We start from the raw sequence: 11,533 nt of genomic DNA, 5'->3' as shown, positions 1-11,533 counted from the left end.
GATTATGTGCCTCCTCACAGTAGTTATGCCAGATTATGTGCCCATTCACAGTAGTTCTGCCAAATTATGTGCCTCTTCACAGTAGTTATACCAGATATTTGCCCCTCACTGTAGTTATGCTAGATTATGTGCCTCTCGCAGAAGATATGTCTACATATTTGCCCCCTCACAGTCAGCAGTGCGATGTGTGGCCAGCAGGGGGAGCGCTCAGAAGTATAGTGAAGCAGGGAACAGAGAGTGCTCCCTGCTTCGCTATTGAAACAACTGCCCAGCAGTGACAAGAACTGCCTGGTGTGTGAGTGCGCACCGCGCGTTCCCCCCTTGCCTCTGTGCCAACCCCTCCCCCCTTCCTTGCCTCATATTATACATGTTTAAGAAGCGCTCTGATGGGGCCCGTCATGGTCACTCCATTACATGTGAGTGCAGAAGACGGCCCTGACAGGGCCCCCTAGTGGCCGCGGGCCCTCGTTCCATGCCCATGTGCCCGAATGGTCAATCCGCCCCTGGCTACTAGCATTGTTCCAGCTGGTTCTAGACCCCAGAATGCGGCATCCGTTTTTTTGGAGGATCCGTTTTTTTCCACAGATCCCTTGTAATAAATGCCTATCCTTGTCCACAAATGTGAAAAAAGTTGGAAATGCACTATTATTTTTGCTGAAGGGAAACACGGACAATGGACGCGGAAAACAAACGGATGAACTATCAGCATTTTTTTGCTGACCCATAGACACATTAAAATCAATGGATACATGTGCTGTTTATGAAGAAGTGATATGTAAATTAGGGCTAAACTGAGGTTCAGGGGCGTGGCTAAAGCCTCATGGGCCCTGGTGCAAGAGTTCAGCTTAGGCCCCCCCTACCTTCCCTCAAAGCTTTGTGAAGGGTCAGGGTTGCTCCAAGCCTTTCTGCTGCCTGAGGTAAAAATTGAAACAACCCCCCCATATCAAATTCTCAATCTAACCCTGTTAGAAATACTTTCTGAGGCTAAACAAAGAACAGGCAGCTAGTCTTTCAGGTTTAACTGACCTCTGCTCGGTAACTGCACGAGCACTTAACTGTTTTATTGAAGGATAAACACTGCCATCTAGTGACCATACAATATACTAGGCATATAGCAATGACATACAGTGGTTGTTGCTTATACAATACAAACCTTGTATGCTAACACCCCCACTCAACAACTACTATCTATGTCAGTCCCATTTCTGATCTAAGATCCTCAAATCTGTTTCTAGCAAGTGGCTTTGTCAGAGCATCAGCAATCATTTTTTCTGTCTCACAATACACAAGTACAATCACTTTCTGATCAACTAAGTCATGAATGTAATGATGTCTGACGTCGATGTGCTTAGTTCTTGCACTAATCTTTTCACTTGTTGTAAGCTTTTTTTTTTTTTGTGAAAAATTCTTTATTGTTTTCCTGAGCCAAAAAGTATGAATTCAATTACACATAGTTTAAAAATAACAGATAATCAAACATCAATCCACATAATTAACCCCTTTATATCCACCCACCCACCCCTTGATTCACTGCTGCGGGATCAGGCATCTCCTATTGCTTCTCGTGATCAATACCACAAACAGCCAGGCTCTTTGGAGCGAAGCAAGGTATCAAAGACCTGCCCCTTCCGGGACTACTCTGTTTTTCTTACCATTCTTCTATAAGCATCAATGGTATCTATCCGAGCCCTCCACTCGGAGTAAGTAGGGCTATTTTTTGTGCCCCAATATTTAAGGATCAAGGCCTTTGCGGCCATGAAGCTCTCCAGGGAGATTTTAGTCTGATAGGGCGTTAAATCCACATGAGAGAAAAAGGCTAATATTGATTGCTTAAAACAGCGGTTCAGTTTAATCTTATATCTACTATATAGTTCTTCATAGATTTTAGTCCAATATCCATTTATTTCTGGACAATACCATAACAGGTGGACTAGACCGGCATTTTCAGCCAAACACTTCCAACACGTATCCCTTCTTTCTCTATATATTTTGGCGAGGAAGGCGGGGGAGTAATACAGGCGATGTATAATCCTAAACTGGATTAATCTGTATTTTTGGGATATTGATGCTTTTTTTTATATTTTGGTATACTATATCCCAATCAACAGTACTTCCTACACCTAAATCAGCTTCCCATCCTCCCTCGCTTTTGAATGTAATTGTTTCTCCTAAGCAGTCCCGGAAACTACGATATATTTGTGAAAGAGTGAGTTGTGTATCCCTAAATTTAAAACAGTGATCCAAGAAGGGGTTTGTCCTGGCGATCAAAGATTCTTTATCCTGAGTGTTCATGTATGCGTGTCTAATTTGTGCATATCTATATCTATCTAGAGAAGTGACATTTGTGCCTTTTACTAATTCATCGAAGGGGATAATACTTCCATGTGACATTATATGAATTAAACGGTTGATACCGCGTGAATTCCAATACTTATAATCTTCGATTAGCCTAAACTCTTTTAAATTGTAATTATGCCAAAGTGGGGTAAAAAGTGTGGGGCTGCTTACACCCAATATCTTTTTAGTTTTATTCCAGACCTTATCTAACGTGTCACTAATTAAACATAGTTTTTTTCTTTTCCCTGGATGCCCAGTCTCCAAAATAGAGAAAATGTCTCCATATGGTCTCTGAAAATCCCTTGACAGGATATTCCGCAGCGTCGCAGACTGGTGATCCCCCGCCCCACCCACCACCTTATCTGTGCTGCAATGTAGTATCCCTGCAGGGATGGGAGGGAAAGGCCACCATCCCTCTCAGAGAGACAGAGATATTTTTGCTTGATCCTAACCCTTCCCCTCCCCCAGATTAATTAATTTAGCAGTTTGTCTAGCAGCCCAAAAAACGAATCATCAATCCATATCGGACATGCTATCAAGGGGTATAGGGCAATAGGGAGGACCACCATCCTAACCAATGCTATCCTTTCTGCCTGTGACAGAGGCAGCTTCTGCCAAGTTCGGATTTTTTCCTTCACCTTATTGATCATGGGGGTTATATTCAGGACAGTGGCGTACCTCCAATAGAGGCAGACCACGCAGCTGCTATGGGGCCCCTGGGGGAAGGGGGCCCGCAGTGGAGGATAGGCCCCGCCCACTAATTACACTTGTATGGCTACCTGAGAAAGTAAGAGGTGGCGAAGGACCTTTGGTGATGTCATCAACCATGTGACCAGTGCAGGAAGCCAATGAATAGCAGAGCAGCAGAAGTCTAAAGGACCTTTGGTGATGTCATCAACCATGTGACCAGTGCAGGAAGCCAATGAATAGCAGAGCAGCAGAAGTCTAAAGGACCTTTGGTGATGTCATCATCATGTGACCAGTGCAGAGGACTGGTGAAAGACCTGTGGCATATCACTGTGAGGGGGCGGAGCTTCTGTGTGGTGCCTGAAGGAGAGGTTAGTGGTGTTCTGGGATAACATAACATCCTAGAAAAGCTGGGAGTTGTAGTTTTGTCGTATTATATGTTTCTCAATGTAATTTAAACGTATGCCCTAGTACAGGCTGGTAATGCTGGGAGTTGTAGTTCTCTCCTCTTATACCCTCTCTTTGGAATGTAAACTGATGACCCATAATAAGTCTGGCCATACTGGGGGTTATAGTTATTTCTTTTTAAAGCTCTTACCTGGTACAACTAGATGATGTCCTATAATCTGGACATGCTGAGAGTTGTAGTTCTCTTTTCTTAGGCTGGATTCTCATCACAGTTTAGTTTTCCGTTTTGCATGCAGGACTTTTTTCTGTCTAAAATAACGGATCTCCGACAGAAATGGCATAAACGGATGCCAAATGTGCAGAACTGATGCTTGAAATACAGGATCATTTTTTTTTCTTTATTTTTCTGTTTATCTGACGGATCAGAAGAACTGAAAACTAAACGGTGATATGAACCCGGCCTTATACTCTGTGTAATATCTACTTGTATCTGATCATAACAGCCTGGACATGCTGGAAATTGTAGTTCTCTCCACTTTCACCTCTCCCTGTGTTGCCCCCTAATTTCCAATAATAATCTGGTGATGATGAGACTTGTAGTTCCCTTGTCACTATTATAATGTTCTGCAGCAGCTGAGGTGTGTATTAGGCTTTGTTCACTTCTGTGCTGGTGACGGTCGCTGTTCTGCCGTCATAGGAGCACAACAACGAAAATCACTGCAGTTCCGGATCTGGCACTTCATGGACGACAACACCTGACGGATCCCGCTGACTATGATGAGATCTGTCAGGTTTCCATCTTCCAGGCTATAAAATTGTGTCCAGCATTTATGACCTGATCCACGAATGAGGCCCCAACACAGATGTGAACGAAGCTTTATATGTTCTGCAGCAGCTGAGGTATGCATTAGGAGGTTCTGACAGTTCATAAGGCAAGGGGGGCTATGGTGGCACTGGTATACTATTATGCCAGCACCACCATAGCACCCCCTGTGTGCTGCTTATAGTGGACAGTGCCCTCAGACAATGAATGGGGACAATCAAAAGCGGGTTTTTTCCCGGTATTGAGACCCTATGACGGATCTCAATACCGGAAAATAGAAACGCAAGTGTGAAAGTAGCTCCTAATGTCTACACGGCTGCAACTGCTGGGGGTATGGCAGGGGAGAAGCCAGGGCAGGTGGTGGGATGGGCCAGTGGACGGAGTTAGTGGGGCCCCATTAAGATTCTTGCTATGGGGCCCAAGGATTTCTATGTACGCCCCTGATTCAGGAGGTTATATCTAGTCAGATCTGCACTAATACTAATACCCAGATAGCGAATAGAATCGGTAAGGCCAAGTGGTCTAATAGCTGATACTCCATCAGGGGGAGCTCGTACTAGGGGGAGGAGTTCAGACTTATCCCAGTTCACTTTATAGCCTGATAGAGCCCCATATTCTACCAAAATATTAATCAAAGGTTGGACACCCTTCCATCCCTGCCTCAAAAAAAACAGGATGTCATCCGCATACAGGCTAATTTTATCTTCTTCTCCTTTTCCTCCAAAGCCTATGATCTCTTTAGACTGTCTGATTCTGCATGCAAGAGGCTCTAAGACCAGGGCAAATATCAAAGGTGAAAGGGGACATCCCTGCCTAGTGCCTCGCTGTAGGTGAAACTGTTCTGAGTCAATTCCATGTATTTTAACACTAGCCGTGGACCCAGAGTAGAGCAACTGTATCCATTTAATGAAATGTTCACCCAAGTTCATTCTAGTCAGGGTTTCCCATAGGAAGGGCCACTCCACCCTGTCAAAGGCCTTCTCGGCATCCAAGGACAGGATGGAGCGGTCCTCCCCGTCCCCGACATATATGTTAAGAAAAGCTCTACGGATATTAGATTGTATATTTCGTTGTGGGATAAACCCTGTCTGATCCGGGTGGATCAGACAGTGTATAACCCCCCTCAACCTATTAGCGAGCAGTTTGGCAAGTATTTTATAGTCGGTATTGAATAATGAAATTGGACGATATGATCCAACTTCGGTCTTATCTTTATCCTTTTTCAGGATTAAAGAGATGGAGGCCTCCCTCAAAGAGGGGGGGGGGAGTAAGCCGTCCCTCAAGACTCATTAATCATTTGAAGGAGAAAAGGCAATACCGTTTTACGATGAACTCTATATATTTCAAAAGGTAGGCCGTCTCGGCCCGGGGCCGTATTTATTTTTATACTATCTAACACTGCTTCCAGCTCTTCAAGATTTATTGGCAAATACACTTTAGCGCAGTCTTGGTCGGAGAGACATGGAAGTTCCACTTTATCCAATAAGTGAACCGGGGCTCCTCCCTCCACCCCGAGATCCGACTGGTATAGTTTAGTGAAGTATTCTATAAAGGCGGATTTAATATTAAGATAGTCATTAGTTAAGGCACCAGAAGGTAGCTTAATTTGTTTTATCGGGGTTTGGGTCTTTTGATTAGCGACTACAGATGCCAGCAATCTACCTGTTTTCCCTTTTTACAAAAAAGGCCTTATGTTGCGCTTTTTGATATAAAAAAGTCTGATGTTCCCTCTTAGCCTCTATTAATAATAAACAAACCCTTTCCATGTTCTGTCTGGCCAACTCTGCCTCCAAAGCCCCTACCCTCTCTGCCAGTTCTTTTTCCGTCTTGGCATATTCCGCCCTTTTTCTTTTAATCTTCTTAAAATATACCCCTCTTATCATGGCGTTCAGGGAGTCCCACACAAAATGAATATGTGTGGATCCATAGTTTAGTGCCCAAAATTCTGGAATATCCTCACCGATACTTTCTTGGTCCCCAACCAGATATCACGGCTGAGGATGGGGAAAACCCTCAGCAGTGCGATGCTCAGAAATGTCCGGTCGCTACTCGGCCAGGGCAACAGCATTAGGGAGCAGGTCACCTCCTATTGCATCCCTAGCACTGACCCTGTCTCCTGTCCGTATGAGCCGACCCTGATGGTGGGAGGACTCATACTCTGGAACCTAATAGTCCCTGGATGCCCTCAGGCTGGCCCTGAGCTAGGAGGAGGGTAAGACTACCTATTCCTCCTAGGCACGGAGGAACAGGAGTCTCACTGGCCAAGCAGCAGGGAGAAGGGGAACAAGAACAGCCTATGAATATGACAGGTGAACCTAACAGTTCCACACTAACCTGCCACAGCCTTGCTGACTGGAACCCGTGCTCAGAAACTCTGTCCACACAAACATTAGAAAAACAGCACACACATAAGAACACAGAGGAACCAGGACATTCATAGCTGCAATAAAAACCAAAAGCATAGGACATCAACTAAACATCAGGGATTAGGATTTTATGACCGGAAGGGTGGCCCTTACTGGAAGGATGGTAACAGGATACCAGGAGGACAACTCCAGCAACATGCCTGGAGTACCCCTCAAGCTTCTGCCATCCAGCAGGAAGCTAAATAACCCAAACGGCCACACACACACACACACACACACACACACTAGGAAAGGAGCTTAACCCTTCCATAACCAGGGAGTGTAGTGAAACCACATAAAGGGGAAGTGTCCAAATGAACATCACACTGCAGCTGTTACCGCAGGCAACGACATGCGTGGCAACCATGTCCTGGGAGTCAGCCAGAAGGCCGGGACACTGCCACCACATGTACACCATACCAAACGTTGCCACGGGCAGCCACAGTGAAGGGAAATGTCACAGTGCACACCTAGATAAACCTTGTGCACACCAGACATACAAAGTGCATAACATACACACACACCCAACCAGGAGTTACCGCATGCACTTGACAGCAAGCTGCCCAGCAACAGCTCAGACTGCTATACTGCCAAGTACAACCATGTTACCAGCGGCAACCACACAGGAGGCAACATACCAGCAGCCCTCACCATGTGGTTGACAATAAAACCAAACCGCAGGCAACTGCATGCGGATCCTGAGTCACGACCATGACCATGGTCGTGACACCACATGTATCCTGTGTGGATTTAACCTAAAGGGTTTTCTGCCCTTTTGCAACCATTGATAACAACATTGGAGAATGGTCGGATATACCATGTGGCTCATACTTCATTTTTTGTATCCGTTCCAAAAATCCTGGGGTCGCCAGAAATATATCTATCCTGGACATGACCCTGCAGGATCTGCTAAAACAGGAGAAGGCGCTTTTTTTTCCATACAGAGACTGCCACACATCTATAAGGCCCAACTCCTGGCAGATCCTGCTTAGGGCCGTAGACTGATCGTCCACACTCCCCCCTCCACTAATCATGGATACCCTGTCCCTATTATCCATAACGGCGTTGAAGTCTCCCGAAACTAATATGGGACACGAGTCCCATTTCCCAATATATTCTGCAAGTTTCCTCAGCACTTCAGAAGAAAAGGGAAGGGGGGATATATACAAACGCAAGCACGCACACCAGTCCCATCCATCGGCCGTATAGAAATATAAATCTGCCCTCTTTGTCGATCCATTGATCGTATGGGTCATAGTCCACATTTCTATGAATGTAGACACTTACTCCCCGCAAATAGGCCGAATAGTGGGAGTGGTACTCGTACCGCGTCCAGGATTTTCGCATATAGTACAATCTTTCGGGAATTAAATGGGTCTCCAACAACCCCACGATGGCAGGTAAATGTCTAAGGATGGCATCATAGACCAACCTCCGTTTGAGTTTGTCCGCCAATCCGCGGACATTACATGTCAAGATGTGTGCCATTTACCCCAATTTGGGAGGTGGTCCATACCATCCGCTCCCCTCCTGACTCTATTTTGGATCCCGCAGCAGTGAAGCAGCCCTTTCCACCCCAACCCCACCCTTCCCATGGTGCACGGGACAATTAAGACCCATGCTCTTCTTAAACATCGCCTAGGCCTCCTACCCCCCCTCCCCCCAAAAAAAAAATGATGAAAAGGATTCTTGGCCCAGGGAGTCCCCCAGCCATTTCTGTATAAAAACCCCTGGGTCGTCCCCCTCTGATCCCTCAGGGAAGCCTATCAGGCGGATATTCCCCCTGCGTGATCTGTCCTCCATGTCAGTTAATTTTTCTTTAAGGGCCCTATGTTCTACGTCAATCATCTCAATTTTTTTGGTCATTGAGGAAACTTCATTTTTAGTAGCAGTTAGGGATTGTTCCGTTTCATTTGCCCTATGGCAGATTTTATCCATATCATCCCTGATGAGAGAGATATCAGTTTGCATTGAGCATACAGTGGTTGTCAATGTTCCTAAGGCTTGATTGGTGATTTTTAAGGTGTCCAGAATGTCCCCCAATTTTGGCTCGATTATTTTCATACGAGTATGTATCCGATTGTCCATATCTTCCTTATCACCGTTATGAAAAGGCATTACGGTTTTTCTAGACTCTTCCTTTTCCTCTGTGCGAGCATTAGATTTCAATGTACCTCGTGTTTTTGTGGGGGAAGATCTTAAAAATCTCTCTATATTGGGTCTGGGACTTTTGTTTTCTGACCCCTTTGGGGACAAAGTGCCCGCAGATCTCCTATTTTGAGCTTTAGGGGCCATATTCACACTTTTAAGCTACCTCAGTAATCTATATCAGAGAGAGACATGACTTAATCTTGGCCGCAGTGGTCCACCCCAAATCCACGGGTTCCCTCGGGGTGGCCCTTTAGATGTATTGATGGGCCCCTCTACCAAGGCCCGGGGAGCCACTAATGCCCCTCAGGTCTTTCAAGGATGTTCAAATTGTTAGTATTATTAAAGACCTGGCACCTGTGGTTCCTCAGTTAAAGGCTTTTTATCATGAAGTTTAGTTAGTTAGTAGAGTGTTAATAACAAAGATATATAGTAAACCGGGTGGCTTACACCCTACTTGCCCGTCCTGGAAATAGTCAGTCAGCGGGTTCGGATCCGATAAATTAGCTCCATTTCACAAGCGGCGGGTGCAGTCCCATGCACCAATATCTCTCAGGCCCGCTGCCCTGAGGGAAACACAGAAGGATTACACACCGACCTGGAATCCCTCAGCGATTTATAGAGGTTCACAGCTCCAACAAGCCAGTTGTCAATCTTGCAGCTGATAAACTTCATCCATGCGGTTGTCAGGTTAATGCAGTTATCAGGTTAGTGCTCCCCTGGGGACCTGCGTCGTACAGGCCACCTGCGGCGCTCTCTCAACGCCCACAGCCGGCCGCTTCCATGCGGCTCACCATCCTGTAAATTAGGAATTCATGTGCCGTGCGGGGTGATCGCAGTGCCCTCTCACTGCATGCTACACACCCGCCGCACACCACCACAGAGACCCACCATCAATCTATCCAGGTCACCAGATGGGGTATCGGGCGAAGGTGGAGCGAAGGTGGAGCAAAGGAAAGCACTCCGGTCGGTCCTGCCACTTCAGTCAATCTTGCGGTCCGGCATTTCACACCACGCCGCTCCGCAATCAAATCAGCTGGAACAAGGGAGCGAGGAGAGGAGAGACGGGCGGTCCGAGGCAGGAGGGGGGGGGCGGAGCCCACAGCACGTCCTACATCGTGCTACATGCCGGGACCAAGCCACAGTCCACTTGTTGTAAGCTTAATGCAAGCCTGATTGTCCTCAAATAAGACGGTAGGTTCTGATGTTGCTTCCCCAAGATCCTTGAGTAATTGCTGTAACCACACAATTTCTTGACTGGCATAAGCTGCAGATATGTATTCAGCTTCTGTAGAAGACAATGCCACTGACATCTGTTTCTTGCTGGACCAAGATATAGGACTGTTTCCTAATTTTAATAAGTAACCACTTGTGGATTTGCATGTGCTGTGGTCACCTGCCCAATCGGAGTCCACATATCCCATGAGGTTTAAGTCACCACTTGCTGACAGTTTCAAACTTAAGTCTTTTGTCTGTTTCAGATATCTCATAACTCTTTTAATTGCATTCCAATCTCTTTGACGTGGTTTATCAACTCGCCTGCATAGAAGAGACATGGCAGCTGCAATATCTGGACGTGTAGTGGTTGCAATGTAAAGAAGTGCCCCCACTGCTTGTCTGTACTGTTCATTAGATGTGAGAAGATCATCTTCTCCTTCTAACTTTGGATAGGCTGTATCCATAGGTGTGCTTATTCCTTTGGCCTCTGTCATGTTGAATTGCTGAAGAATAGATTCAATTTTTGCACTCTGGTTGAACAGGAAACTTCCATCTTTCTCACGCTGGATGTCAATTCCAAGATAATATGTCACTTCACCTAGGTCTTTAGTTTCAAAGTGCTTATTGAGTATTCCTGTTAACTTTGCAATTTCATCGCTGTTTTTGTGAGCAATGATCAGGTCATCCACATAAAGTAGCAGGTACATCCATTCAGCGTCTACTTGTTTAGTGTATAGGCACGGATCAGCTTTGCTTCTTGTAAATCCTTCATTTAGTAATGTGTTTCTAGAGCATAATAATATTACAGGCTATAGCTACTAGAGAGGGATCGTTGATCCAGGGAGTTATTCTGATTGCCTGATTGGAGTCGGGAAGGAATTTTTTATTCCCCTAAAGTGAGGAAAATTGGCTTTTACCTCACAGGTTTTTTTTGCCTTCCTCTGGATCAACTTGCAGGATAACAGGCCGAACTGGATGGACAAATGTCTTTTTTCGGCCTTATGTACTATGTTACTATGTTACTATGTTGATTAATCTTCAAGTTCCATACTCGAGCTGATTGTTTAAGGCCGTAAAGGGATTTTTCCAACTTGCAGACAAGGTGCTCTTGTCCCTTTTTTCACATATCCTTCTGGCTGAGACATGTAAATTTCTTCTTCAATATCACCATTAAGAAAAGCTGTCTTAATATCGTGATGTTTCACAATCATTGTACGCATGGCAGCCACTGTCATAAGTGTTCTGAAAGTACTTTGTTTAGCAACTGGAGCAAAAGTAGCATCATAGTCCTCACCGAACTTCTGTGAGTAACCTTTAGCAACTAGCCTTGCCTTGTACCGACAGACTTTCCCTTCAGAGTTACATTTGGTTTTAAAAACCCATTTACATCCTATGGCATGTTTACCGTGAGGGAGATCTGAAAGTGTCCATGTCTGGAGATCATTGAGTGATGTCATTTCTTCATCAGCGGCTTTATTCCACATTTGTTTCTCATGCATTGGCAGTT

General features: G+C 45.4%; 1 protein-coding gene across 1 annotated transcript; it reads right to left on the bottom strand.

Moving 5' to 3' along the window:
- Positions 1-9,929: 9,929 nt before the first annotated feature.
- On the bottom strand, positions 9,930-10,733 carry LOC120999079 (uncharacterized mitochondrial protein AtMg00810-like). The gene has a single exon (XM_040429952.1). It carries the CDS (start codon positions 10,731-10,733, stop codon positions 9,930-9,932), a length of 804 nt encoding a protein of 267 aa, XP_040285886.1.
- Between the last annotated feature and the right edge of the window lie 800 nt (positions 10,734-11,533).

This window comes from Bufo bufo, chromosome 4 (assembly GCF_905171765.1).
Source record: "Bufo bufo chromosome 4, aBufBuf1.1, whole genome shotgun sequence".
Classification (NCBI taxonomy): Eukaryota; Metazoa; Chordata; class Amphibia; order Anura; family Bufonidae; genus Bufo; species Bufo bufo.
This window is presented reverse-complemented; position numbering and strand designations above follow the sequence as displayed.